This window comes from Bubalus bubalis, chromosome 8, assembly GCF_019923935.1.
Source record: "Bubalus bubalis isolate 160015118507 breed Murrah chromosome 8, NDDB_SH_1, whole genome shotgun sequence".
In the NCBI taxonomy this organism is placed as follows: domain Eukaryota; kingdom Metazoa; phylum Chordata; class Mammalia; order Artiodactyla; family Bovidae; genus Bubalus; species Bubalus bubalis.
This window is the reverse complement of record NC_059164.1, coordinates 107,291,095-107,318,733: the sequence shown is the minus strand read 5'-3', so window position 1 is coordinate 107,318,733 and position 27,639 is coordinate 107,291,095. Positions and strand designations below refer to the sequence as shown.

General features: G+C 40.1%; 1 protein-coding gene and 1 long non-coding RNA gene across 2 annotated transcripts in view; one reads left to right on the top strand and one right to left on the bottom strand.

The window, feature by feature from the left end:
- TPK1 (thiamin pyrophosphokinase 1) overlaps nt 1-11,970 on the top strand; it is a 386,269-nt gene extending 374,299 nt beyond the window's left edge. Inside the window, exon 10 of the mRNA XM_044947010.1 lies at nt 11,001-11,970. Within this exon, the coding sequence (XP_044802945.1) occupies nt 11,001-11,149 (149 nt within the window). The 3' untranslated portion in view covers nt 11,150-11,970. The remainder of the gene's footprint in view (nt 1-11,000) is intronic.
- LOC123334844 overlaps nt 1-27,639 on the bottom strand; it is a 63,505-nt gene that overhangs the window by 5,559 nt on the left and 30,307 nt on the right. Inside the window, exon 2 of the long non-coding RNA XR_006552997.2 lies at nt 2,060-2,204. This is a non-coding gene — a long non-coding RNA (uncharacterized LOC123334844). The remainder of the gene's footprint in view (nt 1-2,059; nt 2,205-27,639) is intronic.

Sequence of the window (27,639 nt, the reverse complement as noted above, 5' to 3'; positions counted from 1 at the left end):
TGGCAAGCCCCACCTGTCCAAGGGGTCTGCCAGCTCACATGTCCACAATCCCAAGCTGAGCTGATTGGAAGGACTGTCTGCCAAATGTAACCTGTTAAGTCTAGAAGAAGAGACTGTTTACTCATATGTGCAGATACCAGTGTAAGAAACCAGGGATCAGGAAAAATCAGGTAAACATAATAGTACCAGTGGAATCTGTTACAGTAAAATGCCAACAAAGGGCCCTAAAGAAATGGAAATCCATGAAATTCAAAGAATTCAGAATGATCCTCTTAAAGAAGTTTAGTGAACTATAAGAAGACAGATAATGAAATCAGGGGGGAAAAATGCATGAACAAAATGAGATCAACAAAAAATGGGAACCATCAAAAATAAACTAAACAGAAGTCCTCGATCTAAAGAATATAATGACTGAACTCGAAAAATTCAGTAGAGAGCTTTAAAATCAGAATTGACCATACAGTAGAAAGAAGCAATGACAGGGCATTTGAAATTATTCCATCAGAGGAAAAGAGTTGAAGAAAGCCCTGTGTGACTTATGGGACACCATCAAAAGAAACAGTATCTGCATTATGTGTACCCCAGGATGATAAAGGGGCAGAAAATATATAAAAGCAATGTGTGCTGGGCTTAGTTGCTCAGTCAAGTCTGACTCTTTGCAAATCCACGGACTGTAGCCCACCAGGCTCCTCTGTCCATGGGGATTCTCCAGGCCAGAATACTGAGTGGGTTGCCATGCCCTCCTCCAGGGGATCTCCCCAACCCAGGGATCAAACCCAGATCTCCCGCATTGCAGGCAGATTCTTTACCATCTGAGCCACCAAGGAAGCCCATATAAAGCAATACTCGTTGAAAAATAAGGAGAGAAATGGGCATTTGGATTTATGAGGCCCAAAGGACATCAAATATCAATAGAGTGACCCAAATAGTTCTAAAAGTCAATGACAAAAAAGACTTTTCAACGCAGTGAGAGAAAGGAACACATTTTATTTAAGGGAATTCCCATAATGGGCAGATTTCTCAAAAGAAATTTATCAGGCCAGGAGAGAATGGGATAATATACTCAAAATATTGGAAGGAAAAAATCTGTCAATTCTATATCTGGCAAAGCTGTCCTTCAGAAATGAAGGCATAATTGGCTGAACAAACAAAAGCTGAATGAGTTTATCACCACTAGGCCTGGCTTACAAGAAATGCTAAAGGGAGTTCTTCATGCAGAAATAAAACAATGCTTATTTACATCATAAAATCAGATGAACATGGGTATATAACTTCCTGGTATTGGTAAATAATCAAAATCAGATTATTTAATTTGGTAATAGTGGCACATAATTCTCTTACAACTCTGGTTTAAAAGTTTAAAAAAAGTATTAAGAAGCCGTAACTCCTACAGTTGTTACTGTATACACAATATAAAAACATATGTAAACTGTAACATGACAGAGGACGAAGTAAACTGTAATTGCAGAAATGCTATTGAAGTTGTCATCAGCTGAAAATAGGATATCATAATTGTAAGACGGTTTATATAAGGCTCATAGTGACCACAGAGGAAAAGCTTGTTACACAAAAGATCATGAAAAAGTAAAAGTATACCGGTACAAAAAGTCATCATCACAAAAAAAGGCAGCAGGATAAGAAACAAGGAACAGCGGCGCTACAAAACAGCAAAATAACAAAACAGGACCAGCAATAATTACTTTAACCATAAGGGATAAAATTCTTCAATCAAAGACACAGAATTAGCTGACGGACTTAAAAACCAAAATAAAAAAATATACTGCCCACAAAAAGGTTCACTTTAAAGACACTGAAAGGACGAAAAAAAGGTATTTCAAGCAAATGATAACCAAAAAAACAAAGGTAGCGTTGCTGCCCCAAAATTTGGCTTTTACTACCCACCAAAGCTGAATAAAAATTACAGAGACAGTCTGGACGAAATAGAAAGGTGCCTTTAATTCTCAGCCGGCAGAGAGGGGAACACAGTAGGCTTCTCCCTCAAGAAATGTGCTCCCCCCTCCATGAGGAGTCTAGGGGCTTATAGAAGATGAAGGCTCACCGTCAGGGGTCGCCGATAAGGAACAAAGGTGTTTGGATCTTGTCTTCTTCCTCTTGCATTGTTTCAAAACCATAGACTGGTGTCAGTACCCCAGTAGCTGAGTCTGATGATTCCGTGGCTCTACAGCCTTCTTTCTGATGGGTAACTACAAGACAAGAGACTGCTGTAAAGATGAGCACCAGTTACAGGACGTATTTTGCATAGAGTCTAAGAACAATAGGTGCAAAACGTATAGCTCATACAGAGTTAGGGGACAGAATAGCAGACTTAGTTATAGACATTCAGAGTTAGGAGCACATAAAGTGAAAACAAAAAACGACGAATGTTCAGGCCTTGCTCACTGTTTTGTTTCTCTTCTTTGATCTCAAGAAAGGGAAAGAATAAAAACTTAATTCCTCTTTTTTCCTTTCCACTGCAAGAGTAGCCATACTCATATCAGGAAAAATAGACACTAAGCTAATTCCATTTGAGGTTATTTCAAATCCTAAGAGATGATGCTGTAAAAGTGCTGCACTCAATATGCCAGCAAACTTGGAAAACTCAGCAGTGGCCACAGGACTGGAAAAGGTCAGTTTTCATTCCAATCCCAAAGAAAGGCAATGCCAAAGAATGCTCAAACTACCACACAGTTGCACCCATGTCACACGCTAGCAAAGTAATGCTCAAAATTCTCTAAGCCAGGCTTCAACAGTACATGAACCATGAACTTCCAGATTTTCAAGCTGGATTTAGAAAAGACAGGAACCAGAGATCAATTTGCCAACAGCTATTGGATCAAAAAAGCAAGAGAGTTCCAGAAAAACTTCTGCTTTATTGACTACGCCAAAGCTTTTGACTGTGTGAATCACAACAAACTGTGGAAAATTCAGAAAGAGATGGGAATACCAGACCACCTGACCTGCCTCCTGAGAAATCTGTATGCAGGTCAGGAAGCAACAGTTAGAACTGGACATAGACTAACAGACTGGTTCCAAATCAGGAAAGGAGTTAAGTCAAGGCTGTATATTGTCACCCTGATTATTTAACTTATATGCAGAGTACACCGTGCAAAATGCCAGGCTAGATGAAGCACAAGCTGGAATCAAGATTGCTGGGAGAAATATCAATAACCTCAGAAATGCAGATGATACCACCCCTATAGCAGAAAGTGAAGAGGAACTAAAGAGCCTCTTGATGAAAGTGAAAGAGGAGAGTGAAAAAGTTGGCTTAAAGCTCAATATTCAGAAAACTAAGATCATGGCATCTGGTCCCATCACTTCCTGGCAAATAGACGGGAAAATAATGGAAACAATGAGAGACTCTATGTTTGGGGGCTCCAAAATCACTGCATATGGTAACTGCAGCTATGAAATTAAAAGATGCTTGCTCCTTGGAAGAAACCTATGACCAACCTAGACAGCACATTAAGAAGCAGAGACATTAGTTTGCCAACAAAGGTCCATCTAGTCAAAGCTATGGCTTTTCCAGTATGGATGTGAGAGTTGGACTATAAAGAAAGCTTAGTGCCGAAGAATTGATGCTTTTGAACTGTGGTGTTGGAGAAGATTCTTGAGAGTCCCTTGGACTGCAAGGAGATCCAACCAGTCCATCCGAAAGGAAATCAGTCCTGAATATTCAGTGGAAGGACTGATGCTGAAGCTGAAACTCCAATACTTTGGTCACCTGATGCAAAGAACTGACTCCATGGAAAACACCCTGATGCTGGGAAGGATTGAAGGCAGGAGGAGAAGGGGACGATAGAGGATGAGATGGTTGGATGGCATCACCGACTCAATGGACATGAGTTTGAGTAAGCTCCAGGAGTTGGGGATGGACAGGGAAGAAGCTTGGCATGCTGCAGTCCGTGGGGTTGCAAAGAGTCAGACACGACTGAACAACTGAACTGAACTGAAGCTAAAAATGATAAAAAGAATGTCACTATATAACGATAAAGGGCTCACTCCATTAAGAAGATATACCAATTGTAAATATTTAGGCACCCACCCAACATTAGATCACCTAACTATATAAAGCAGAACTACAAGGAGAAATAAACAGAAATTAACAACAAATAGTTGGGGAATTTAATGCCCCATGGTTAATAATGGGGGCTTTCTGGTGGCTCAGCTGGTAAAGAATACATCTGCAATGTGGGAGACCTAGGTTTGATCCCTGGGTTGGGAAAATTCCCTGGAGAAAGGAAAAGCTACCCACTCCAGTATTCTGGCCTGGAGAATTCCATGGACTATATAGTCCATGGGGTCACAAAGACAGATCATCTAGACAGAAAATCAGTAAGGAAACAATGGATTTGAACAACACTTGACTAAGTTGTAACAGATATACACAGAATATTGTGTCTAATAACAGCAGGATACACATTCTTCTCAAGTGCACTCAGAACATTTTCTAGCATGATCATATGTTAGGCCACAAAACAAGTTTTAGCAAATTCACAAAGACTGAAATCTTATCAAATATCTTCTCTGACCACAATGGTATGAAACTGGAAATCATAACAGAAGGAAAACTAGAAAACTTGTGAATACATGGAAGTTAAATACTTAACACTGTCCTGAAAAACCAACAGATCAAAGATGAAATTACATGAAAAAAGGTATATTGAGACAATTGAAAATAGAACCAAAACATACAGACTTATAAGGTACAGCAAAAGTAGGTCTCAGAGGAAAGTTTATATCTGTAAATGTGTACCTCAAGAAAATAGATCTCAAATAACCTTTTACACCTCAAGAATCCAGAACATGAAGAACAAACTAAGCCTAAAGTTAGGCAGAAAAGGAAATAGAGTTTAGAGCATTAAAAAATGAAACAGAGACTAGAAAACCAATTGGGAAAGAATTAATAAAACTAAGGTCTGGTTCTTTGAAAAAATAAATATTTGTTTATTGAGATAAACCAAGGGGAAGAGGGAGATTTTCTGATAATATAGAAATACAAAGGTTCATAAAGAAGCTTCAGTGACCAACCATACACCAACAACAAAAACAGTAGATAAATTACTAGATACACAGAACCTATCATGACTCAATTAGGAAGAAATAGAAAATCTGAACAAACTAATTACTAGGAGAGTATTGAATCAGTAATCAATCTCATGAAAAAGAAAAGTCCAGGACCAGATGTCTTCTCACTGATAAATTTTACCAAACATTTGAAGAATAATTAACACCAATCCTCAAAATATCCAAAAATATTGAAGAAGAGAGAACACTTCCAAACTCATGTCACAAGGCTAGCTTTTCCCTGACACCAAAGCCAGATAAGGACACCTCAAAAAAACAAAACTACAGACCAATATCCCTGATAAACATAGGTGCAAAATTTTTCAACAAAACAGCCAACCCAATTCAGCAGCACATTAAAAGGATCATACACATTGACCAAGCAGGATTCATTCCTGGATGCAAGAACAGTTCAACATATGCATACCAATAAATTCAATATGTCACACTAACAGAATGAAAGATAAAAATCATACAATTATCTCAATAGATGCAGGAAAAGTTTTGACATAATTTAACATCCGTTCATTATAAAAAGTCTCAACAAACCAGCTGGAGGAAAGAGATGCACCTCAGTACATAAAGGGAGGCCATGTATATCAAGCCCCCCCCCAACGCCATACTCAAAGGTGAAGGACTGAGGACTGTTCCCCCAGGACCAGGAACAAGACAAGGATGCCCACTCTCATCACGTCTAGTCAACAGCACTGGAAGTCCAAACCAGAGAAATCAGGCAAGAAAAATAAAAATCTTCCAAATTGGACAGGAAAACATAAATTTGTTTGTAAATGACATGATTTTATGTATGCTGCTCTACTGCTAAGTCGCTTCAGTCGTGTCCAACTCTCTGTGCGACCCCATAAATGGCAACCTACCAGGCTCCCCGTCCCTGGGATTCTCCAGGCAAGAACACTGGAGTGGGTTGCCATGTCCTTCTCCAATGCATGAAAGTGAAAAGTGGAAGTGAAGTCGCTCAGTCATGTCCAACCCTCAGCGACCCCATGGACTGCAGCCTTCCAGGCTCCTCTGTCCATGGGGTTTTCCAGGCAAGAGTACTGGAGTGGGGTGCCATTGCCTTCTCCAATTTTATGCATGAAAAAGCCTAAACACTCAATCAAAAAAACTGTCAGGTCAACAAGGAATTCAGTAAAGTTGCAGGATATGAAATTCAAGATACATAAATCAAAAATATTTCTATATACTAACAATGACTTATCTGGGAAAAAAAAAACTCTCATTTACAATAGTATCAAGAACAGTAAAATACTTAGCAATAAATTTAACCAAGGCGCTGAAAGATCTCTACATTGAGAAGTGTAATACAGATGAAAGAAATTGAAGAGTAAAATAAATGAAAAGACACTCCATGATCATGCATTGAAAGAACACTGTTAAAATATCTGTACCACTTAAAGCCACCTATAGATTCAATCCCCGTCAAGATTCCAATGGCATTTTTACAGAAGAAAAAAAATTCCTAAAATTCATATGAAACTACAAAAAAAAAAAAAAACAAAAAAAAAACCCTGAATAGACAAAGCAATACTGAGAAAAAAACAACAATGCTGGAGGCATCACAGTTCCTGAATTCAAACTATACTAAGTATATATATACACTAATATATAGTATATATATACACTAATATATATATATATATATTAAGATAGAATAACAAAAGCATTGCGCTCAGTCACTCAGTGTCCAACTCTTTGCGACCCCATGGACTGTAGCCCACCAGGCTCCTCTGTTCATGGAGATTCTCCAGGCGAGAATACTGGAGTGGGTTGCCATGCCCTCCTCCAGGGAATCTTCCCAACCCAGGGATCAAAACAGGTCTCCTGCATTGCAGACTGATTGTTTACCATCTGAGCCACCAGGGAAACAATAAAAGCATTATGCTACTGGTATAAAAAGATACATAAACCAATGAAGCAGAATTGAGAACCAGTGCATATACAGTGAGCTAATACAAAAAGAGAACCAAGAATACTCAATGGAGAAAAACTGTCTTATAAATGGTGCTGGGAAATTGGATATTCACATGTAAAAGAGTGAAATTAGATTCCTATTTTTACATCACTCCCCAAAAATTAACTTGTAAAGGCTTAAGACATTAAATAAAACCATAAAACTCCTGGAAGAAAACAGGAATAATGCTTCCTGACATGGGTCTTGGCAATGATTTTTTGCATATGATATCTAAAGCACAGGGAGCAAAATAAAAAACAAGTGGGACTACATCAAACTAAAAAGCTTCTGCACAGCAAGAGAAACAATAACAAAACAAAAAGACAACCAAAGCAATGGGATTAGATATTTGCAAATCATACTGAGAAGGGGTTAATATTCAAAATATATAAAGAACTCCTAGAACTGAAGAAAACCAATGGTCAAAGGACCTGAATAAACATTTTTCCAAGAAGACATACAGAAGGCCAATAGATGTATGAAAAAGGTAGTTTACATGACTAATGAGGGAAATTAACTTAAAACCACACTAAGTTATCACCTTATACCTATTAGACTGGCTGTCATCAAAAAGATGAGAGAACAAATTCTGGAGAAGACATAGAGAGAAAGGAACCTTTGTGCACTGTTGGTGGGAATGTATATTGGTATACCCACCATGCAAAACAGTATGGAGGTTTCTCAGAATTAAACATAAATCTACCATATTACCAGCAATTCCACTTCTGGGTGTATATCCAAAGGAAGCAAAATCCCTACATCCAAAAATTACTGCACTCCTGTCTTCATTACAGCATTACTTATAATAGCTAAGATATGGAAACAAGCTAAGTGTCCATCAACAGACAGATAAAGAAAATGTGGTGTATAGTGGAATACTGTTCAGTCATTAAAAGGAAACCCTGCCATTTGCAACAGTATGAACAGACCTTGAGGGTATTATGCTAAGGGAAATAAGAAAGATATATACTATATGATCTCACTTATACGTGGTATCTGAAAGACTCAGATTCATAGAAAAAATATCAGATTTGTGATTGCCAGACTCAGGGAGTGGAGAGAATGAGATAAAAGTGATCAGACGATACAGACTTCCAGTTATAGATAAGTACTGACTATGTAATATACAACATGGTGAGAATCCTTGCCGATGCTGTATGGTATATTTGAAAAGTGGTAAGAGAGCAGACATTATAAAGTTCTCATCACAAGGGAAAAAATGTAATTATATAAGGTAATGGATGTTAATTAAACTTATTTTGTAAATCATTTCATACTGTATGCACAGGTCATTATATGTGCTATACATCTTAAATTTATACAGTATTATATGTCAATTTTCTCAAAACTAGAGGAAAAAATAATAAAAAGTAATTTGTTTTATTGCTGTCTACAGGAAGTTATCTCTCTGCCAATCTTATGTATTTTATTTCATGATTGACCTTCAGACATTTGGGGAGAGGGGAGTTTGGTATTAATTTCAAATACTTTATTAAAATATTTTCTTTTCTTCTAAAAGAGACTTGAATGTTTTGTCTAAAAGCATAATTCTTTGGAAAAAAACATACTCCAAAATAACTGTAGTGACAGAGTAAACTGAATTTCATGATTTTGTGTATTCAGTTTATTTATCTTTGTTTTCTATCATTTTTATTCTACTTTTCATAGAGGTGGAGACAAATGAAGTTCATTGTAACCTTTCCATTAATTGTAACCATTGTTATGGTTACAATACGTAACCATTGTTATGGGATTGTAACCATTGTGTTTGTGTCCCCCTAAATTCATGTACTGAAGCCATAATCCCCAATGTGACAGTATTTGGAGCTGGAGCCTTTGGGAGATAATGAGAACCTCATGGGACCCTCATAATGGGATTAGCACCCTTACAAAAAGAGGAAGAGATTTCTTTTCCATGTGAGATTTCTCCACCATGTGAGAATACAGCAGGAAGGCAGCTATCTGTAAACCGGCCAGGAAGCGGGGTCTTACCTGAACCAGCCATGCTGGTACCCTGATCTGGGGCTTTCCAAGCCTCTGAATTACAAGAAATCATGTCTGCTATTTAAACCACTCAGCCTATGCATTTTGTTATAGCACCCAAAACCAACTAAAACATGTTTAATAACTGATCCTGGTGGAATTTTAAACATTGTGGAAAAAAGGAAGGAAAACCTGATTTATAAGATTGGATAAAAATGGTCCTAACTCAGATATTTCATGCAAAGTAAAAACCGTACATTCTCATATCCTAATAAAGCTATTTCAGTTCTTTTCCTATTTAAAAATTATTTAGGATGCAACAATGTCTTAGAAAAACCAATATATATAATATAGTTGTCTACCCAGGATAATCCAAAGTCCCTACTCTGCCTTCAGAAAGGATTTGTGTGCAACAGCAAGCTAGAGCAGTAATTTCGTACTCCTGTGCTTTGAGGCCAGGTACAAACTAGGGTTTTAACCTAATTAGAGACAGAATCTTAAACGCACTGAGTCCAGGTGGGTTGTGTGTACCCAGTGCTCCGCTGGGGTGTTTCCAGCTCTAAAGCTAGTCCTCTGAAGCCCCCTAAATTGCCTTTCTGAATAAATGGTATGAAATGTGTGAACTGTTCCCCAACCTTTAGGAGAACAAGGCTTCTTTCCTTAACAGACTTCCTGTGACTCCCTCCACAACCATCACCCTAACCCTCTGTATATGTAATTATGCTAGATTTGTAAATTTAATGTGTACGTTTATTCATATCATTCAGAAACCTCATCTAAGAAAAGCTCCAGATTACTGGAGAGGCAAAAACACTGAATTGCCTCTTAGGGCAACAGTCACATGAGCCTGACTCTGCATTCCTGCAGTTTCAGTTTGTAACTTCCTGTTTGCATTAGTAAACGTGTTGACAACTATGAAAAAGAAATAGTTTGACTTTAGAAAGTAACCTGTGTGAACTGGTAATACTGATGATATATTATCCTATAATACTGTTTCTGAATTTTTAAATTGCCTTTTCAAGATTTCCTCAGAAGAATAACAGGCTCCCTCTAGCGGGGAGGGACCATTATAATTGAATTATTTTATTTACTTCAAAGCTGTGCAACCTCATAGTTGCACTTTGTCGGAAGAAAAAGAGGCCTTTTCTGGCTCTTGACATTTGTTTATTTCTCTGCATTTATTTTTCCCTTTCTGATTTCTTCTGAGTATATCAGGGCATGTTGACAGGACAGTCATGTCGATAATGTGAACTGCTCTTTTATAAGCAAAGGGAAATGAGGTTACCAATGGATTCCTACATGTTAACTTCAGCAAACTTTTGTTAGGAAATATATATATATACTTGTGTACAGATTTATGTAATTTATAAATATATAAATTTTAATAATACAACATCACTCCAAAACCTTTGACAATTAAGTAATGACCTGGAAGTCTGCTTTTTGACCTCTGAGTTCCAATTATTTTTACACAAAGCAAGCCTTGTTCACTTTGGCTTGTCTTTCTTTATGAGGGAAAAAACAACCCAAATCCTATACTGTTTTGTTTTTTTTTAATAATTAGTTTTCTGTCCCATATCATTTATACTGAAACTAAAACTGCCTTTTTATAGAGCTTAATTAAATATTAAAATTTTAATTCTGAATCATCAAAAAAATTAAAATTGCACGCAGGCAAGGAAGTAAGTAACCTATTACAGAAATGGATGTTGGTTTTACAATTGGTAAAGAAGAAAAAGAAAACACTTTACTGAAATTTAGTGTTGAGACTGACATATACTGCAAACGGATAAACAGAGTAGCCCACTCGAGGAGGAGTGGTCACAGCAAGTTATAGAAACTTTCAGCTTTAGAATCTCACTTACAGATTATCTATTAATTCCAAGTGTGTGCTTAATTGCTTTTTGGTAACTCTCAACAAAGTCATTCTACACTGGAGGGAAGTTGGCTCTCACCAAACCTTTGTTTTCTTACGTTCTTACAGCACATCAGATGCTTGGCTTTGGAACACTAGTCAGCACTTCCAACACCTACGACGGAGCTGGTGTTGTGACTGTGGAGACGGACCATCCCCTGCTCTGGACCATGGCCATAAAAACTGACCGGTACTCGCCTCCGTCGCTGTGCCTCTGACATACCTCATTTGCCAACATCGTGCTCAACAGAACAGTCCACCTTGGCTGGCAGGACTCTCAACCTGTCCCCTGGGAGGCCCGCTAGTTTTAAAGACTGTTCATGTTCTCATCATTCAGGGAGCACTATAGATGACAGATTTCAGTTTTACTCCAACTTTGGGGTGGGGGAGGGAGGGCGGGGGGGTGGTCGTTATTATTTAAAGTAAATATGCTCTATTAAATTCAGTTGGAAAACTAACGTGGGTCATCTCACTCTCAAATTCAGTCCTGATCACTCTTATTAATCACTCCATGTACCCCCAGAAAACGCTTTGTAATTTTGAAGCTGAGAAAGCTCTGAGGTTCCGTACTGTCCAGCACATACACCTCCTCCTGTTGATCCTTAAACGCTTGCTTCTATGTCATAATGTTAGCTCTCTGTCTTATGTGGACCTTTCACTGAAAAAAATAATTCCTTCTAGCTTGGGATGCTAGAACCGCACCATTTTATTCTGACCTTAACAGTTTGGGGTATTATCTTTTAATGATAAAAAATCACTAGCCTGATTGTTAAAATTTAAAACAAGTAGAACGCACCCAGCTGCTGTACATGACACAAACCCAGTGCTTGAATGAGAGTTAAAGAATGAGAGCGGCCTCTCGCTCCTCTCTGGTGCTACGGCAGGGGGAGGGTCGCGTTGTAAGTGGAGAGTGAAAGCGGGGCCCGTTGAACTCGCATGTGGTTGTGCATAGTTAATCATTAGAGATCATTTTTAAATTATTTATGCAAATACACGTGAAACTGAATCCAGATGTGAAATAAATATATTTAGTTATCAACCTGCCTGTCTGTGGTCAGTTTTTCAAGAAGACAATCCATTTTCTCACCTGTATTTTATGATGACCAATCTTTCTTAATCAATGTTACGTACCCACCCCCCAAATAAAAACTACTCAAAGATTGATTCACAGCTGCAGTTCTTCACACACCTGATTTTCGAGAGCAACCTGGGGTGGTGGTGAATACTTTCTCTAGCCTCCACAGAAGTTACTTTCTAGAGCCCCCGTGCTGCATGGTCACACTTAAATCTCTCTGGACCTGTTGCCGCATCTATAACATGGGGGTTCTAGGTAGCACCTGTCTACCTTGCCGGACTTTGGAAGGAGGGACAGGTTAAACTGCCTTCAGAAATCATTGCACGTGCTAGAGAAAAAAGAACCAACAGAGGAAAGGAACTGGTTCCACAGTAGAGAAGTGCAGAAAATTGGTGGAGGAGGCCCTCTGGGGAAGTAGAAGGGACCAGGGCACGGCTGGGAGTACCACAGTGCTCCTACAGTCAGTGCTGCAGTGGGAGAGCCGGTTCTCCAGCCTTCTGCCTCCTCTCGGCACAAATGCAGAGCCCAGAGCTCCCATCCCTATACCGCGTCCCCCTGGCCCCCGCAGAGACAGCTGTACAGAGGGTCTGGGGTATCAAGCAAACCTGTACCAAAAGGGAAGGAGTCGGGGGGGATGGGTAGACTGGGGATTTGGGATTAACAGAGGCACGCTACTATATATTTATAAAATAACAAGGACCTACTACAGAGCCCAGGCAACTGTACTTCAATATCCTGTGATAACCTATAATGGAAAAGAATCTAGAAAAGAAATACCCCTAAAACTGAAGCAGCACGCCTGAAACACTGTGAACCAGCTGCTCAGCCCTGCCTGCCCCGCATCCTGCTCAGTCATGGCTGGCTCTGCCACCCTATGGACTGGAGCCCGCCAGGCTCCTCTGACCGTGGCACTCTCCAGGCAAGAGTACTGGAGTGGGTTGCCATTTCCTTCTCCGGGGGATCTGTCCGACCCAGGGATCGAACCCACGTCTCTTGAGTCTCCAGGTAGATTCTGTACCACTGAGCCACCAGGGAAGCCTGTACTTCCTACTTCAATTTAAAGAGCTTTAAAAAAGCTCAGTCAAGCTCCTTTGTTGACTCATGTAACTGAGAACCACCAACAGGAAAGGTGGAGAAGGAAATGGCAACCCACTCAGTATTCTTGCCTGAAGAGTTCCATGGACCGAGGAGCCTGGAAGGCTATATATAGTCCATGGGATCGCGAAGAGTTGTACACGACTGAGTGACTAACCAACAGAAAAAAGACCTGCAGACCACTGCCCTGGATGGTGCCCACCCTAAAGGACGAGGCTAGAAAGCGGGGAGGAGCAGGGAGAGGGCGTGACCTTCCCAGCACCGGTTACTGATTTCTCCTTCACTGGCCGTTCCAGGCTCAGCTGTCATCTAGTCATTACTAAAGATGTATTCACAGCCTATGAAATATGAAAGTATGTCCACTGTTCTAAGATTTTCCTGAAAGAGACTCATGCCCTATGTACCCTGAAAATCTTGCCAGTGATAGTAAATGGATGCTTGGCAAGAAGAATATAGTTGGCTGAAGTTGAGGGGGAACAAAACCACTGAGATTTATCCCAGACTCCCCATTGGAGGCCTCCCCCACAAGGCTTCTCTCCAAATCCCGCCAGTCTGCTGGAGAGCTAGGCGTTTGACCCCTCTTGCAAGAAAATTTCCATGGACTGAGAAGCCTGGTAGGCTACAGTCCATGGTGTCGCAAAGAGTCGGACATGACTGAACGACTTTACTTCACTTATCCCTTAAAAATCTCAAAGTGAAATTTCATGTTTCCTCACCACATCATTGCTTCCCTGGTGGTTCAGTGGCAAAGAATCCTCCTGCCAATGCAGGAGATGTGGGTTCAATCCCTGGCTCGGGAAGATCCCCTGGAGGAGGAGGAAATGATAAACCACTCCAGTATTCCTGCCTGGGAAGTCCTGTGGACAGAGGAGCCTGGTGGGCTACAGTCCATGGGGTCACAGAGTCAGGCTGGACTGAGCACATCACATCATTCAAACAAGGACTCACTCACTGGTCTTACACTAATGCAGGGAGACTGATGGTGACCTCAGGGGGCCCCCTGTGAACTTTCCGAGCCTCCCCAGGCAGCCCCTCCTGCCACCCCCTTATTAATCCAGATCCTGACCTCCCACTTGCAGCCAGAAGAGAACAGGAAGCCAGGCTTTGCCAGCATAGTGGCCTGTGCTCCATGGCCCTTTTGACTTCACTCTGCTCCTCAGATTGGGAGCTTTTGTGACTCTAGGGACGGTTCCCCCAAAATGCCCTCTGGCTGCCTGAGTCACTGAGTAGTGAAAACACACCAAGATCAACTTCTCTTCGGGCGGCTGGGAACATCTGAAGCTGGCTGTAGCTGCGGGAACCCTGGAGTCACCAGTGACTATGAAATGGAAATTTTAAAAAATGTTTAATGTTTTTTTTTTTTTTATTGTAGTAAAGGTCACATAGTAAAAACACCCATTTTGACCATACTTAACTGCACTGTTCAGCGGCAGTAAGTACACTGACATTACTCTGCAACTCTCAGCATCATCTATCTCCCGAAGTTTCCACCTTCCTAATCTGAAACTCTGGCCCCAGTGAACACTAATATCCCCACCCAGCAACCTTCAGCATCTGGCATCTACCAATGCACTCTGACTCTGAATTTGTCTACTCTAGGTATCCTGTACAAGTGGGATCAAATAGTATTTGTCTGCACCTATTGTACACTGGAGTGTAAAATGTAGGAAGTTCTCTTTGCGGTTCAAGGAACTGGGGATGGACCACACCCCTAGACACAGGTCAGGCAGAATAATACGTGTTCATGCCTTAATTTTTGCTAAGGAGACAGAGCAGTTTTCTCCTGGGCGGGGCACTAAGGCCATTTCACTTGTTCCAGGGGATCGGTCTGGGCAAGGAGAAAGTAGCCATGACTGCCTGGGCCTTCATGAGGGGAACTGCTCAAGGTTTCATATCTTACGTGTGCAGAATGCATTTTAAGCAGACTTGGCTTACCACTCCTGTCCAAGTTCATGCCTCCAAAGCTTTGGAACAACCAAAATAAAGCCGTGCATGGATTTGATGTGACTGAGACATGCTATCTGCCCAGTCCATAAAGAGCAAGAAACCACTCTTCTTTCCCCTAAGGCTCTGTGATTATAAAGGAAATAAGGTCTGAATTGTGACTTTCACATTGTTTTGATCATGATCCACAAGAAATACAGTCTATCTTGTAACTAGTCTATACACACATGCCCTCTGATAATTTTATTCTAGACTGAAAAACACCTAGAAACCTCTTCTAGATTGAAAAAAATAACAGTAAAGGGTAAAGTAAAATGAACACAGGGATTTTTTTTAAAAGAGCGAGACAGAGTGTGTGTGTTTGTAAGGGTTCTGCATTAGGCATACATGTCTTTCCTAAATTTAGGACAATGTGAATACAATTTACCATTTTATCTTCACCACCTAATAATAGTTTTTATTCTCAAATGTGGGCTAAGAGGAATAACCCACCAATGACAACAGGCTAAATGTGATCCTACTGGGGAATAATAAAATCAATTTAACTTCATTAGGAATGGTGAGGAGAGCTAGATTATCTAAGTTGTGTCTAAAGCATTCTACTCATAATAAATGATTGCCATACCTGGGGAAGATTAAAACTGAAGCTGCAAGGTCAAGCCATTCCCTGGCAGTCAATATATATGGAATGGAAACTTCCTGGCTCATACAGTAGAGTTTACCCTTCCCTGCCCACAGCAGATTGCACTTATCAATCATACTTTGCTTCTGTGATGAGCCCGAGTCTGAGTCATTTCAGAACAGTACTGCAGGCAGCCCTGATCAGTTATTCAGCACTGGCCTGGCACCCCCAGGGGCTCAGAGCTAATGTGCCATCTCACCACGGTGCACGGAACAGCTACAGTTACAACCCGGGAGAGAGGTCAAGGCAACACCATTCTTCTTCCCAGGTAATGGATAAGGAAACAGATCCAAGGACTTGTTCCCTGTGTATTTAATTCTGCCATTGAAAGCAAGGTTTTGTACAATACACAGCAACCAAAAAAGAAAAAGACCATCCCTGAAAACACCTTGGAAAACATCCACAAAGCACTGAGATCACCCACAGCTAAGAAATAAGAAATTTCTTGTAATTTCTCATATAGCTACTCCCTGAGAACTAAGACATCTCACATAATACTGTTAGTCCAAAGGTTGAAAAGGGTTTTAACTCACAGTGAAAGAAACTGATCAGAGTAAGATTACAACTTATAACTGAATTATTTCTTTTAAAAATACCTTTAGGGTTTCCCTGGTGGCTCAGTTCAGTTCAGTTGCTCAGTCGTGTCTGACTTTTTTCAACCCCATGGACTGCAGCACACCAGGCTTCCCTGTCCATCACCAATTCCTGGAGTTTACTCAGATTCATGTCCATTGAGTCCGTAATGCCCTCCAACCATCTCATCCTCTGTCCTCCTCTTCTTCCACCTTCAATCTTTCCCAACATCAGGGTCTTTTCAAATGAGGCAGTTCTTCCCATCAGGTGGCAAAAGTATTGGAGTTTAAGCTTCAATATCAGTCATTCCAATGAATATTTAGGACTGATTTCCTTTAGGAGGACTGGTTGCCTCTCCTTGCAGGTCCAAAGGACTCGCAAGAGTCTTCTCCAACACAAAAGTTCAAAAGCATCAATTCTTTGGCACTCAGCTTTCTTTATGGTCCAACTGTCACATTCATAGATGGCTACTGGAAAAACCATAGCTTTGACTAGATGGACCTTTGTTGGCAAAGTAATGTCTCTGGTTTTTAATATGCTGTCTAGATTGGTCAAAACTTTTCTTCCAAGGAGCAAGCATCTTTTAATTTCATGGCTGCAGTCACCATCTGCAGTGATTTTGGAGTTCAAAAACAAAATATGTACTGTTTCCATTTGCCATGAAGTGATGGGACCAGATGCCATGATCTTCGTTTTCTGAATGTTGAATTTTAAGCCAATTTTTTCACTCTCTTTCACTTTCATCAAGAGGTTCTTTAGTTCTTCTTTGCTTTCTGTCATAAAGGTGGTGTCATCTGCATATCTGAGGTTATTGATATTTCTCCCAGCAGTCTTGATTCCAGCTTGGCTTCATCCAGCCCAGTGTTTCTCATGATGTACTCTGCATATAAGTTAAATAAGCAGGGTGACCATATACAGCCTTGACGTATTCCCAATTTGGAACCAGTCTGTTGTTCATGTCCAGTTCTAACTGTTTTTTCTTGACCTGCATACAGATTTCCCAGGAGTCAGGTCATGTGGTCTGGTATTCCCATCTCTTTCAGAATTTTCCACAGTTTGTTGTGATCCACGTAGTCAAAGGCTTTGGCATACTCAATAAAGCAGAAGTAGATGTTTTTCTGGAACTCTCATGCTTTTTTGATGATCCAATAGCTGTTGGCAATTTGATCTCTGGTTCCTCTGCCTTTTCTAAATCCAGCGTGAACATCTGAAAGTTCACGGTTCACGTACTATTGAAGCCTGGCTTGGAGAATTTTGAGCATTACTCTGCTAGTGTGTGAGATGAGTGCAATTGTGCAGTAGTTTGAACATTCTTTGGCATTGCCTTTCTTTGGGATTGGAATGAAAACTGACCTTTTCCAGTCCTGTGGCCACTGCTGAGTTTTCCAAATGTGCTGGCATATTGAGTGCAGCACTTTCACAGCATCATCTTTTAGGATTTGAAATAGCTGAATGGTTTGGTGGTTTTTCCTACTTACTTCAATTTAAGTCTGAATTTGGCAATAAGGAGTTCATGATCTGAGCCACAGACAGCTCCTGGTCCCATTTTTGCTCCCTGTATAGAGGTTCTCCATCTTTGGCTGCAAAGTATAGAATGAATCTGCTTTCAGTATTGACCATCTGGTGATGTCCATGTGTAGAGTCTTCTCTTGTGTTGTTGGAAGAGGGTGTTTGTTATGACCAGTGCATTCTCTTGGCAAAACTCTATTAGCCTTTGACCTGCTTCATTTTGTACTCCAAGGCCAAATTTGCCTGTTACTCCAGGTATCTCTTGACCTCCTACTTTTGCATTCCAGTCCCCTATAATGAAAAGGATATCTTTTTTGGGTGTTAGTTCTAGAAGGTCTTGTAGGTCTTCATAGAGCCATTCAACTTCAGCTTCTTCAGCATTACTGGTCGGGTCATAGAGTTGGATTACTGTGATATTTAATGGTTTGCCTTGGAAATAGAGATCATTCTGTCGTTTTTGAGATTGCATCCAAGTACTGCATTTCAGACTCTTGCGCTGACCATGATGGCTGCTCCATTTCTTCTAAGGGATTACTGCCCACAGTAGTAGATATAATGGTCATCTGAGTTAAAGTCACCCATTCCAGTCCATTTTAGTTCGTTGATTCCTAAAATGTCATCTTGTTCACTCTTGCCATCTCCTGTTTGACCACTTCCAGTTTGCCTTGATTCATGGATCTAACATTCCAGGTTCCTATGCAATATTGCTCTTTACAGCATCAGACTTTACTTCCGTCACCAGTCACATCCACAACTGGGTGTTGTTTTTGCTTTGGCTCCGTCTCTTCATTCTTTCTGGAGTTATTTCTCCACTGATCTCCAGCAGCATATTGGGCACCTACCAACCTGGGAAATTCATCTTTCAGTGTCCTGTCTTTTTGCCTTTTCATACTGTTCATGGGGCTCTCAAAGCAGGAATACTGAAGTGGTTTGCCATTCCCTTCTCCAGTGGACCACGTTTCGTCAGGACTCTCCCTGGTGGGTCAGTGAATAGGAATCCACCTGCCAATGCAGGAGACAACAGGTTCAATCCCTAATCCAGGAAGATCAAGGATCCACATGCCACAGAGCAACAGAGCCCATGTGCCACAACTACTGAGCCTGTGATCTAGAGCCTGGGAGCCACAACTACTGAAGCCCAAAGCCCCAGAGCCTGTGCTCTGCACCGAGAGAAGCCACTGCAGTGAGGAAGCCTGGGCTCTGCAGCTAGAGTAGCCCGTGCAGCAATGAAGACACAACACAGCCAAAAATTAATAAATAGAATTTATAAAATATCTTTAAACCCTAAAGACTAGTGAAGATTTAATAGCCAGTTTTGTTTTTGAACAATCAACGTGGGCAATTAGGAATATACAGCTCTTCAGGAGCTGAGTGGAGTCCCATCTGGATGGCATAATTAATTTTGTGCTCGGTTGTTTAGCATTATGAATCCGATGTTAGAATATAAAGCCCAGGAGAGTCTGTGTTTGGACTTTGCGTTCCTGTTATCTGCTGTGCCTTCAATCTCAGAATAGGGCCTTGTCTGCAGCAAAGAACATTGGAGGAATACCACAGGCACCTTAACTAACCTCCTTACCTGGACCCAGGCCCTAGGGAAATGCTGCAGCTTCCCAAGCCCCTGAAAAATATTATTCTTGTCCCTCCTTGATCCCTAACTATCCAAGATTTAAGTAGATGCTAAAGTTTCTCTTGGATAGGTTCCTTAGTCCTAAAGATAAGTGTCCTCATTCTAGATTGGACAGCCCTGGTTATAAACTTGCTTACTCATGTATCTGAAGAAGGAAGTAATGTTCACAGCACCAAAGCTGGACTCCAAGACATCTTCCAAGGCAAAACAGAGACAGTAAACAGAGGAAAATCAAAAGGCAAGGAATTGGAAGTTGCCTAAAATGAATAGATAAAGGAAAATGAAAGCCACGGGCAAGTTATAATAGTAGTTTGGGAGAATGGTCTAGATTAAAACAATCACCATCAAAATAAATGTGAAGAGCACTTTTAATTGGGCTGACTTGCCAGGAAAAAATGGAAAAATAATAAGGAATAAAGAAAATGTCTGGAGTGGTAAATCTTATAGCCAGAGCTATTTCTAGCATTGGCAAGTCCAGGAATGATTGGTTGTCATGAGTTGAAATAGACTACAGATAAGAAGACATGTTATTTTCAAATACTTGGAGACCATGGAATCAATTCTGCTATTTTCTTTGATTATATTTACATCTACTTGTTTCATGAGTTAAAACTGTAACATGGATATGAAATTAGCCTGGGGAGTCTAAAACCATTTTAAAAAATGGTATGTTATCTCCAACAGCATTACTCACACAAAATCTCATTATTTTGTGCATCTGATTCAGACTTACACTGTTAACTTACAAAAATTATTAGTGCACAAAAGAATTAGCTTTTTTTTAAATCAAGAAACCTCGACTTTATCCAAAACACTTATCTTTATGTTACTTTTTTTAACACAAGCAATTACTCAGAACCTATTTGTATAATGCATGAACAAGCATTCTATGTAATATAATATTAAGACATTCTGCTCACCTGTCCCTTCTAGAAATCCCCATGCTTTGTCCCACTGCACCCTGCTGGGTAATCCCAGTAAGTTTAGTATCAGTTATAAAAATCAGTTATTAAAAATAATCATCCAAAAACAGTAAGGCTCTCAATACTATGGCTATGGAACCAAATATGTGAAGACCATAGAGTAAGAGATATTTTTATAATAATGGAGTGGTTTTACTCTTTTGAACTGTTGGAAATATTAAGTGTTCATCATTTCTCTCTCAACTGTATCGACTTCATTAATTTAAGAAATACTTTTCAATCTGCATTTCATTCCCTATTCATGAAAAAAATTTTCTAGGCCCCAATGGTCTATACATTCTGCTCTTTTATTTGCACTCCTTAAAATTCAGGGAAGCCTACATGAATAATGAGATGGGAAGAAATGGTGCAGAAAGTTGTTGGGATAGCTTTTACTCAGTGAATTTATTATGCATAGTTTAAAGTTGACCTTTTAATCCAAGTTTTTATTCAATTCCATTGCAAGGAACTGAGCAGCATGGTCAGTTTGAATATTTGTATGTCAGTGGCACCAACAATGAGTTTCACGAGAAAAAGTCATATATTAAAACCATGAAGAAGGCAATACATTCTTTTTAAGGCCAAATGGAGGAGGGATAGAAATATTTTAGGAAGAAAGTAAGTTTTCCACAAAAATAAAAATTTACCCTAAATTATAAGACATGGCTATGCAAGTCATTTTCATAATTTATTCTCTAGATTAGATGTTGCTAAGTAACCATGTATCCATATAAATGGTGTTAGTCACATTGATGCTATGGTTATTCGTTCCAATTTTCAGGAACAAATATTAGCTTCCCACATGTTGCTTGAAGGCTTCTTCACCTTTCTTATGGGTAGATGTGTAATTTATAGCTCCACAACACAAAAACCAAGTAAATAATATCAGAATCAAGAAGATGGGATGAATGGATTGACTACAAAGAGGAGTTACAGGAGCCCCCAAGTTACTTAAGTTTCCACTTATATTCCACATATCAGGACCTTTTGTAGATTTTAGAGGAGGCATATTTCATCTTAGGGCTTCCCTGGTGGCTCAGAAGGTAAAGAATTTACCTGCATTGCAGGAGACCTGACCCCTGGGTCAGGAAGATGCCCTGGAGAAGGGAATGGCTACCCTCTCCCATATTCTTGCCTGGGGAACCCCATGGACAGAGGAGCCTGGTGGGTTACAGTCCATAGAGTTGCATAAAGTCAGACACAACTGAGCAACTAACAATTTCACTGTCACTTTCTCTTTACGTTTAATCTTAATTTTTAAAAAATCCACAAACAATTCTTCCCTCCAGCAACCACAGAATGGACTCACTCCCTCTTGACATGGCAAGCTCCCTGGTGTTCAATCCAAGGTCAGACTAATGCTTGCGGTATCCAGCCTTTAAATTAATTTCCAGATTCTACACTGAATAATTCCTCTGGAATCCAAGATTTTATATCTATAGGAAGCTTGAGGGCAAGGATATGCTGCATTCTAGGTGTGTACTGCTTAACTAAGAGCATCAGAAGCAATTTTAACTTTATATTTTTCACAAATGTATTCTTATGGCCTCATTGAAAATTTACTGCTGCTGCATCTGATAGTCAGGCTTTTAGGTTGGATATTTATGGCTGGTGAAGTGTTTGACCTCTTTAAGAATGCAGATCAAAGAATGTGGGTGAAAATGAGTTTCCCTGGTTCAATGAGAATTCCAAAGTCCTAGGGAGGGGACTAACCCAGTGCCATTTCATTTGAATAATGAGGTAACTTTTCATAAAGCAGAAAATCCAGTTAGATGAGTTTTTCCAAACTGACATACTGCCATCCTTAAACACATATTTGAATGTCTACTGCAAGGCAGACAAGTACAATGATGCCATAACAGTTACACATTATAATTAAATGAATAGATGATGGGGAGGAAGGGAGGGTGGGAAGGACAAAGAAGGCCAGGAGAAAGAGAGATGAGAAAGAGAAGGAGAAAAGGAAATATTCATGGGAATGGAGACAAGAAAGACTGGAAAAAGAGGGGGAAAGTGGTACATTCTTCTTAGATGAAAGAAATGGGGGAAAAAGAGAGGGAAGTTTGCTTCTCTTTCTAATTCACTTGTGATGCTGGTGAGCATTACCTTTAAATATTAACACAACAGTTAATGTAGTGGAAGATGAATGTTTATGTATACAGTAAAAAAGAGAGAGAGATGTTTGTGAGTTTATGATAATAGGTTAATGTCAAGAGCAAAAAGGACACAATGCATATGAACATTTTGATCACAATTATGTAAATATTAGACAATACTCGAAGAGGAATATTTAAATTTTTACCATGGTTAGCTTTGAATAATGAAACTGTAGGTAAAATTTTTATTCTATTTCTGTCTTTTTCTATGTTTTTTAAGAAAATAAGCAGCATGGTAACCATAAACCAAAAATATATAATAGATACACATACAAAAAAAAAAAAGAAAAAGGAGCCCAAACATAATACTAAAAATAGACCTTATATCACAAAAGAGCAAAAGAAGATAAAAGGAATAAAAGAGAGCCACAAAAAAAACCAAAACAACTTACAAGATGTACATGCTGCTGCTGCTAAGTCGCTTCAGTTGTGTCCGACTCTGTGCGACCCCGTAGACAGCAACCCACCAGGCTCCCCTGTCCCTGGGATTCTCCAGGCAAGAACACTGGAGTGGGTTGCCATTTCCTTCTCCAATGCATGAAAGTGAAAAGTCAAAGTGAAGTCGCTCAGTCGTGTCCAACTCTTAGCGACCCCATGGACTGTAGCCTACCAGGCTCCCGCATCCATGGGATTTTCCAGGCAAGAGTGCAGGAGTGGGGTGCCATTGCACATACCTATAAATAATTTCTTTAAGTAAACTAAATGCTCCCACCAAGAAACATAGTGTGCCTGAAGAGATACAAAAATAAGACCCACAAATATGCTACAAGAGACTCATTTCAGGCCTGAAGACACACAGACTGAAAGAAGTTGGAAAAAGATATTCCATGAACATGGATGGACATGAAGATACTGGAATAGCAATATTTATATCAGATAAAATAGGCTTTAAACCAAATACTGTAATAACAAAGAATAATATTTCATAATGACAAAGGGATAAATCCAAGAAGATATAACAATTCTAAGTATACATGCACCCAATATATGAGCACCTAGATACATAAAACAAATATTAACAGATACAAAGGGAGAAATTGACAGTAACACAATATTAGTAAGAGACTTTAATATCTACATTAAGGGACAGGTCATCCACAAAATCAATAAGGAAACATTATTGGCATTATATGAAACATTAGAGAAGATAGACTTAATAGGTATACATAGAACATTCCCTCCAAAAGCACCAAAATACACATTCTTTTCAAGTACACACAAAATATTCTCCAGGACAGATCATAAGTTAGGCCACAAAACAATTCTAAATAAAATTCACAAACTTCTAAACAAAGTTCACAAAATATTCTAAAAGACTGAAATCACATCAAGCCTCTTCTCTGACTACAGTGCTATTAAACTAGAAATCAACTGTAAGAAAAAAAAAACAACACAGCAAAAATACAAACAACTGGAGGATAAACAATATGCTGCTAACCAACCAATGAGTCACTAAGGAAATCAGAAGATTTCTAGAGACAAATCAAAAACACAACAGTCCAGAATCTATGCAATGCCATATCTAAAAAGCATATCTAAAAGGAAATATTTTGGTGATAGAAGCTTACCTCAGGAAACAAGAAAAAATATCAAATAAAAACTAAATTTATACCTGAAGGAACTATTTTATAGTTTCTAGAACAAATAAGACTGAAAGTTAGAAGAAAAGAAATAATAATGATCAGAACAGAAATTAATGAAAGATGAAAAAATAGAAAAGATCAATAAAACTAAAAACCAGTTAATTGAAAATATAACCAAAATTGATAAACCTTTAACCAGATTCATCAAGAAAAAAAGGGCCTTCTAGGCCCAAATAGATGAAATCAGAAATGAAAAAGGATAAGTTACAACCAGGACCACAGGAATACAAAGGATCAAAGAGATTACTAATTTTTTCACCATGTCTGTTCATTTTTAATTATCTCATTTAGTACTTATGACTTAAGAAAACATCTGCATGGAAATTCACATATCAAATTGTCTTCCTGACACCTCTACTCGGATATCTGATAGTCTTCTTACACTTAACACATCCACCCCTGCACTTGCGCTGTTTTTCCAGAAGTCTGCCCCATATACTACCTTCTCATCTCAGTGACAACAACCCCATTCTTCCCATTTTTCAAGCCCAGACCACCAATAAGAATTGCAACAGCCACTTTCAAAGCATGTTAAATGCTCTAATGAAACCATCAGACTCTGATGACTGATATAGACATGATAACTCTATGTTTTGGGTTTCTCCATATTATCTTACAATTTCTAGCTCTACTTTCTAAATGCATTTAGAATCTGACCACTTCTCACCTCCTCAGCCACAATCACCCTGGTCCGAGCCACTATTATCTCTCATCTGAATCACTGCATCCCCCCCCAACAATGGTCCCTATTTCCACTTTTCTCTCCCCTTGCCCCAACTATTCTCAGCACAGCTGCCATGTCTAATCAAGGGCATTTCTCTACTCAAAACCCTGCAGCAGCTTAAAAGAAGTTTACAAGCCCCATACTCATTCTGTTCAAGCTTTACGAGCCTCCCTGCTATTCCTGAAATACACTCAATTGTACTCCTCCTTCAGAGCATTTGCTCTCTCTGTGTTCTCTCTGGAATGCTTCTCCCCAGATATCCACTAGGCTATTGTCTTTGGCATTTTCAAATCATTACTCAAATCTCTGCTCAACGAGGCCTATCTGGAGCATGTTTTTAATAAAGAAACATGCCCAACTATCCCACCTCCAACTTACCTCATCTCTGGGGTTCAATCCCGCATGTGTGTATGTGTGTGTGTGCCATTTCCTATTCCAGGGAATCTTCCCGACTGAGGGATCTAACCCTCATCTCCTCTGTCTCCTGCATTAGCAGGTGGATTCTTTATCACTAGTGAATCCCTTCAACCCCCTTACTTTGCTTCATGTTTTTTCCAAAGAATTTATGACTTCCTAACATGCCATATAAGGTGCTTATTTGTGATATTACTTCTTCTTCATGGTAGAATGTCATGTCCAAAAGAGCAAGAATTTTTCCTTTATTCACTGATACATCTCAAGCCCCTAGAGCAACACTTGCCACTTTCTGGATTCCTGCATTTAACCAGTGCCTATTGACAATCTGCCACATGACACGCCCTGGAAATTAAGCACAGAATAAGACAATCACGGTGCCTGTCCCCTTCGAGCTCACAGTCTAATTCTTCTGCAGATTTCCTGGACACAGCTATTTGTGTAATCTTCAAAAGAAAGTGGAAAAGCATCAAGAAGAAGTTCACCAGCCAATAGCGTGTGAAAGGCTAAATGCTCTAACGAAACCATCAGACTCTGATGACTGATACAGAAATGATAACTATGAATTTTGGGTTTCAGACTTCAGTGCCATTCCCTACAGTCCAGAGACTAGAAACCAGAACCCCAAGGTCCTTCGGTGAGTATGTAAGAAAGAGTTTGCCCTAATGACTGGGGCTTGTGGTGCTCAGTCGTGACTCTTTGTGACCCCATGGACTGGAGTCCACCAGGCTCCTCTGTCCATGGAATTTTCCAGGCAAGAATACTGGAGTGGGTTGCCATTTCCTTCTCCAGGGGACCTTCTTGACCAAGGGAGTGAGCCCATTTTTTATGTCTCCTGCATTGGCAGCTAGATTCAAAATATAAAATACGTAACAATGAATAAGGCAAGAATACCCAGGGATTGAACCTGGGTCTTCTGCATTGCAGACAAATTCTTTACTGTCTGAGCCACTGGGGAAGCCCAAAATAAGTCATATGTGATGCTATATCATTCTAGTCTTTTGATAACTCTTCCCCTAAATAAAAAGACATGTTCCAAATAAAAGTATCCCCATTTTAAAAATTCCCCTGACAGGGTAATCAAGTCTTACGTCTTATTCAATAATTAGCTGGACTGAAACTCTTCCATGTCCATTTTTTTTCTGGCACTCTGGCAGCAAATTGATAACCTCGGGCAATTTTTAATTAGCACCCTTAAAATTGGTTTGCTAAATTAGCCGACTATGAAATAACCTCACCCAAATGATTAAGTTCAAACTGCATTTTAAATCCATCACCTGCTTTTTACTGCAGGAACACATCATCGCTCGAGGATTGTTAATGACAATGTTCACCAGCCTGTGCTCTAGTGCATGCCCCACACAGCGTGCGGCAAATGCCAGCTGGCACGTCTCTATGCGGCTGTTTCAAGTGGCCTGCCAGCCATTTGGGGCTGACATCTCTATTACCGGAAACAGCCCAGCCTCCATCCTTAACCCGGTGGAGATGGTATTTAAAGATGAGCCTCTCTATGTGCAGGGAAGTCACCTGTGTTGCTCGACGTGAGGAAAGCCAGGACTTGCCTTGGTTAGACCATGGGGGTGGCCAAGCTTAATTGGGAGGACAGCCGTGCTCATTGAGGGAGGTCACTCCTTCCTTATACCTCACACCCAAATGGGACTTCTGAAGCAACTATTATTTAGCAAGGATGTTCATATGATCTTATGTGATTTCAGAATAAGACCAGGAAGCAGGCAACTTGACCCCAGCATGTGGATAAGATCAGAAGGTTGAAATAATTCACCCAGATCTAGAGGCAGAGTCAGAAGAGCATCTCTGGTCACCTGTCTGCCAGTCATCTGCCACCACCTGCCACCATCAGCACCGGCCTCTGTTCCCCCAAACACTCCTCACTGGTCTCCCTTTCCCAAGTTTTATCTCCCTCCCACCACATCTCTATGCCTTAGCCAGAGTGATCTTCTTCAAAGGCAACCCCACTGGTATAACTCTTCTATATATGGCTTGGCTTTCCCTGGTGGCTCAGTGATAAAGAACCCACCTGCCAACGCAAGAAAGGCAAGTTTGATCCCTGGGTCAGGAAGATCCCCTGGAGAAGGAAATGGCAACCCGCTCCAGTACTCTTGCCTGGAGAATCCCATGGACAGAGGAGCCTGGTGGCTAAAGTTTGTATAGTCACAAAGGGTCGGACAGGACTGGCGACTAAACCACAGCAATACCAGGCTTACCTCTGAGCTCAAGTGAAGGCCCAGATCATCCCACAAAGCCCCCTGTCATCTGTCCTCCGCCCTCCTCTCCTGCCTGCTT